Here is a 5,814-nt window from a genome sequence, read left to right on the forward strand (position 1 = left end):
TCTAAACTAAATAGTTAACAATTATTTTTTGCCTTCTTTGACATACAGTACAACTCACAAAATATTTTTATCCAAAAATTTCAAAATAAAATTTTCAATGAAATGTTTAAACATGGTTAGATTAGTACCTAACTATGGATGAGCAATTAGTAAACTATGTTGCTACAAAGTCTATCTAATTCCCTAAAGTTAACTGTCCTACTTCCCCATCTGAATTTAGGCCTATATCTTGCTGCAATGTCCTCTATAAAATCATTTCAAAAATATTGGTGAATAGAATAAAACCAGTTATGGGGGTTCTAGTCAATGGAGCTCAAAGTGCTTTTGTGGAAGGAAGGCAAATCACTAATAATATACTGCTTGCACATGAATTGATCAAGAACTACAACAGGAAATGTATCTCCCCTAGAGTTATGCTTAGTATTGATATCAAAAAAGCTTTCGACACCATCAACTGGAATTTTTTTAGAGATTTACTGATTGGATTGGGCTTCCCTAATAAGATGGTAGACTGGATTATGACTTGTATATCTACCCCTTCTTACTCCATTTCTTTAAATGGATCACTCCAAGGATATTTCAAAGGCAAAAGGGGGCTGAGACAGGGGGATCCTTTATCCCCATATCTCTTTATCTTGGGCATGGATTATCTCTCTAGGACTTTGGATTTATTGAGCAATGACAAACAATTCAATTTCCATCCGAAATGCAAAAGGCTCAAGATAACTCATCTTATTTTTGCTGATGATCTATTACTTTTTAGCAAGGGAGATCTGGTATCAGTCAATAAGCTTCAGCAGTGTTTACTAAATTTCAGTGCAACTTCTGGGCTTGAGGCTAATCCTAACAAATGTCATATCTTCTTTGGGGGTGTAAATGAAAGGATTAAGGCTTCTATAAATGACTTGTTGGGTTACACTGAAGGAAATCTACCTATTAGATATCTTGGAGTCCCTCTCATATGCAAAAGACTTTCATATATAGACTGTAATCCTCTGCTCAACAGGATTAGCAATCAATTTCACAAATGATCTTCCAAGAGCCTCTCATATGCAGGCAGAATACAAGTTATAAAAAGTGTGATTTTAGGTGTCCAAATCTACTGGACATCTAGTTACATTCTGCCCATGAAAGTACTTCAGAGAATTGATGAAATGAATAGGGATTTTTTGTGGGGAAGATCTGATCATAAGCAAAAAGTTTCTCTGGTAGCATGGGAGAAAATCTGTCAGGGGAAAAAATTTAGTGGATTAGGAATTTCCTCTGCTAAACTCTGGAATTTTGCTGCTGTTTTGAAGAATATCTGGTATATTCATGTGAATAAAGAGCTCCTATGGATTAAGTGGATCCATGGTACTTATCTAAAACACAATGATATCTGGACTGTTAATGCTAAAACAAATGATTCATGGCTCTGGAAACAAATGCTGAAAAACAGAGATAAGGCTTTGGATTTAACTGGAGGGGCTGATAACCTGAAGCTTATCATTGGATCTTGCTACAAGAATTCTAAAGTTAAACCATCAGCCTTGTATACAATTCTATCTCCAACTTCCCTCAAAGTTCCATGGTATAATACTGTTTGGGGAAATTTAAATTACCCTAAGCACTCCATCATAAGTTGGCTTGTTGTTCAAAACAGGTTGCTAACACAAGACAGGTTGGCTAGGATGGGGATACTGAATGCAAATTCCTGTTATCTTTGCAATGGTGATGCAATAGAGAGTCGTGACCATCTCTTTTTTGAATGTGAATACTCTATGAATGTCTGGAACAAGATCATGTCATGGCTTAACTTCAGATGGCGTTCTTGTAACTGGAATTGTATGTTGGAATGGTTCACTACCAGTTTGAGAGGCAAGGGTTTTAAGCAAAGGATTAAGAGGATGGCCTTTAACACTTCATTATACAAGATTTGGAATGAAAGGAACTCCAGGATTTTTATTCAGAAATCCAAAGGGCCTGATCAGCTAGTTAAAGAGATCAAAGTTGATATGTTGATACTAATTCTCAATGGCAATACTGCTCCGGAAGATAGAGAATGGGTTTTATCACTGTAAATAGTTTTTCGGAGTATATGTGATGTTTTTTAGTATATCTGTCAAATATATAGGTTTTCTCATATTATGAGAATCATGATGTACAAAAATTTTCATATGGTTGAATGAATAAAATTTTTCATTGACCAAAAAAAAGTCTATCTAATTTGTTAATCATGATTAGATTAACCTTTAATTATGGATAAATAACTACTAAAACATTCTCACAGAATAACAGGAGCTCACCGAATGTCAGCTTTCTTTCTTTTTTCAATCCCCTCTTCAACTTCTGTGAGAGGTGGAACTTTTCCCACACTGCCACTCCAATCATTGACACTAAAATCTCACCCCACCCCCCGCCCGCAAAAAAGAAATAAAAAAAACATCCAGCATGTGTTTGTATAAAATAGGGTACCCCGCCCGCAAAAAAGAAATAAAAAAAACATCCAGCATGTGTTTGTATAAAATAGGGTATCCACTCTGAAAAAGTTAAAATTGAAGGAATATTTTCTATTTTAAACAAGTGCTAATGGAGGGAAATTAATTCAAACAACTCCATAATAATTTAGGGGATGTAAGAGTAATTTCATTAATTTAGGGAACGAATTAAGATACTTACATCTTCTTTTTTCCCCCACAAATTAAAGGAGAAAATTCTTAATAAAATGTTTAAACCATTAACTTTTACATTTTTTTCTTATTAATTTATTAGCAATACATCTTAGAAAAAATAGTTTTATCCACAAATTAAGTAATTCTAAACCAAATAAATAAACCATTATTTTTTATTTTGTTCACGCTACTGCCGCAGCGACACGCGGATCAATTATCCTCGTTATTTTCAATAGCAATTTGTACAAGTATTATTCATATTCAATATATACTTATTTCAGTTGCCACCTTAGAGCAGAGAATATCACCTAGACAGAAGCGGTAACATATATACTTTCGGATTGGGGTCAACTATAAAATATTCTATTCCTAATGTTTTACAACCACCATTATCGGTACTAATGGCTTATTGAGTGCAAATATAGTAAATTCATTTATCAAGCGTGTTAGTACCACATATGGAGGATTGGATGGAATATGCGCTACAACGATGATATCCAAAGGAGGAGGAGACATAGTGATGAAGCAATGTTATTTCAAGAACAACAAATTCATATAGAAGCTTCATCCAACTCAAGCTATTATCAAGACTCAAGAACTTTATTCTATGTGAGGATATTAGCAAGACTCAAGAATTGTATTCTATGTGAGGATATTAGCTAGTTTTTATTTTCTCTCTAGTGCTAGAATGTAGGCAAAGAGTTATCGATTTCACTTGAAGCTATTGGGATATCACACACACGTTTTCATACTTATGTTTTTTAAGCGTTTTTCATAAAATACTATTTCTCACAAGTATGAGGACTTATTTACAAAATTCCTTTTCTAAACAATTTGTTTTTAGTATTAAAAACATTTTACAAAGTTTCACAATTTTCAGAAGTCAAATGAATATTTTACAAATTGTTTAAGTGTGTCAAAATCAGTATTTTGGAATGTATCAGAATGCGGTCGACCGGACCGGTCGACCGCACCTGTGTTCATTCGTCAGTGGGAAGCAGAGAGGCCCTTCAATTCTATTATGATGTGGTTTCTCAAACCTTGTATCAAAAATTACACGATGGAGTCTTGCTTCACTGCCTTTCCAGAAAAGAAGTACAGGAGGCTCTTAAAGAAGCTCATTATGGAATGTGCAGAGTTCACTAACCATGAACTAAATTAGGAGATCGTCTCAGAAGAATTGGTTACTATTGGCCTAAAATATTTCAGACATGTTAGATTCATGGTGATTTCATTCATCAAGAACCAGGAAATCTGCATCCACCATCTTCATCTTGGCCATTCGAGATGTGGGGAATGGACATCGTCGAACCTATCTCCCCACCGACCTCCAAAGGACATCGATTCATATTGGCAGTAACATATTACTTCTCCAAGTGGGTAGAAACCATTCCTTTGAAAGAAGTTAAGACTTCAAATGTGATCAAGTTCGTTAAGCATCACGTCATGTACCGCTTTGGTGTACCGAGATGAATAGTCCTCGATAATGGAACACAGTTCGTCAGTCATGGTTTTTAGAGATTCTGTGATAAATTTAGGATCCAAAGTGTTTCATCAACGACATACTACCCGCCAGCTAATGACCTCGTAGAAGCTTTCGACAAAACTATCGTGAAACTTCTCAAGAAGTTTGTCTCTAAGAGTCGACTCGATTGGGATGAAAAGCTAGGCGAATGTCTATGGGCTTATCGCACAACGGTGAGAACCCCAACAAAATGCACCCCTTTTCCTTTGGTATATGGTTGTGAAGTCGTATTACCTTTGAAAATTCAGATCCCATCCCTAAGATTTGCCCTTGCAACCAAGATGACGGATGAAGAGCAGCATCGACTACGCCTTCAAGAACTAGAAGCATTAGACGATAAGTGACTTCAAGCCCAGCAGCAGATCGAGTTATATCGAATTTCCAAAGCCTACAATAAGAATGTTAAGTAAAGGATCTTCAAGAAAGACGATCTAGTGTTGGCCGTCAGACGACCTATGGTGATGACGCACAAGACCAAAGACAAATTCAATCCTAAGTGGGAAGGACCCTTCACAACAGAATCAGTCTATTCGAACGGAGCCTACTGTCTCATCAATTAGAAAGGTGATAGGCTCATGATGCCAATCAACGGGAAATTTCTCAAGATATACTACCTGTAGATCATGAGACCCTTTTTTCTGATCCACAACCAAGTTTAATAGGAGAAATAAAACTCACTTAGACTGGGGGTTGGTGTAGGCATATAAAATTGCTTATAGGTCCCCTAGCATAGCTCGGCACAAACCGACGAACCAACGAGGCGACGAGATCGACGAATCGCACAGAAGCGACGGAATGCATCCACCCGCGTGCAGAATCAAGCTAATGAGTTGAGGAATCAACGAGTCATCCAACCGAGAGCGGACTCGGAGGAATCACGATCGAATCAAGATCAATTTCGGACTCGAACTCAGAAGCGGATTTACTGCCAAATCAGGAATCCAACTTACTGCCAAATCAGATCAACCAATCAGAATCTCAATCAACCGAATCATGGATAGAACCGGAACCAACGGAAAACGACTCGAAAAAAGTCGGAAAACACCGCCCGCGGGGGCTCGGCTAAAGCCGAGCCACCTCGGGGTGGCTCGGCGGCCGACGAGCCCGGGGTGGCTCGGCCATGAGCCGAGCCACCTCAAGGTGGCTAGGCACAGTGCCGGCCACCCCGAGGTGGCCGACGGTGGCCAGAGGTGGCCGACATTTCTCTTTTTGCGGCCACTGTCCTGAGAGCCTATAAATAGGCCTAGAGATGTTCATTTTCAGAGGTCGAACTTTCAAGAGCCGAAACTCTGCCGGATTGAAGAGTGAACTCGGAGTTTGAAGACTTGAAGACTTGCACATTCAGATCTGATCCTCGGCGACCATCCACGTCAGAAAAGGCAGGATCTCGAGAGGAAGAAAGAACAGATCTGAGATCTACACGAGACTACACTCCAGATCTAAGCTTGGTCTTAGATCTCGAGATCTGAGCGATTATTCCCTTGGTGGATTAATCCCTCCCGGCTATTATTCCCTTCGTGGAATAATACCCGCATAATCGTGTAGATCCGACCGGATCTAGATCGCGCGGTGGTCCACGGATTAACCCCGGCGTCGGCAAAGAACCCACACAAGCAAGCAACCGCAAAACAGGAGCTT

General features: G+C 38.6%; 1 protein-coding gene across 1 annotated transcript; it reads left to right on the plus strand.

Annotated features, from left to right (window-relative positions):
- Nucleotides 291-2,060, plus strand: LOC109835610. Its single transcript, XM_020403584.1, has 2 exons — nucleotides 291-987; nucleotides 1,090-2,060. The coding sequence occupies exons 1-2, from the start codon at nucleotides 291-293 to the stop codon at nucleotides 2,058-2,060; spliced, it is 1,668 nt and encodes a 555-aa protein (XP_020259173.1).

This window comes from Asparagus officinalis, chromosome 1 (genome assembly GCF_001876935.1).
Source record: "Asparagus officinalis chromosome 1, Aspof.V1, whole genome shotgun sequence".
Classification (NCBI taxonomy): Eukaryota; Viridiplantae; Streptophyta; class Magnoliopsida; order Asparagales; family Asparagaceae; genus Asparagus; species Asparagus officinalis.

Bases quoted from the DNA above. Each gene is read 5' to 3' on its own strand.
- LOC109835610 (XM_020403584.1), top strand. From the start codon at position 291: ATGGGGGTTCTAGTCAATGGAGCTCAAAGTGCTTTTGTGGAAGGAAGG. The intron at 988-1,089 runs GTAATCCTCTGC...GTGTGATTTTAG, and splicing joins AAGACTTTCATATATAGACT to GTGTCCAAATCTACTGGACA.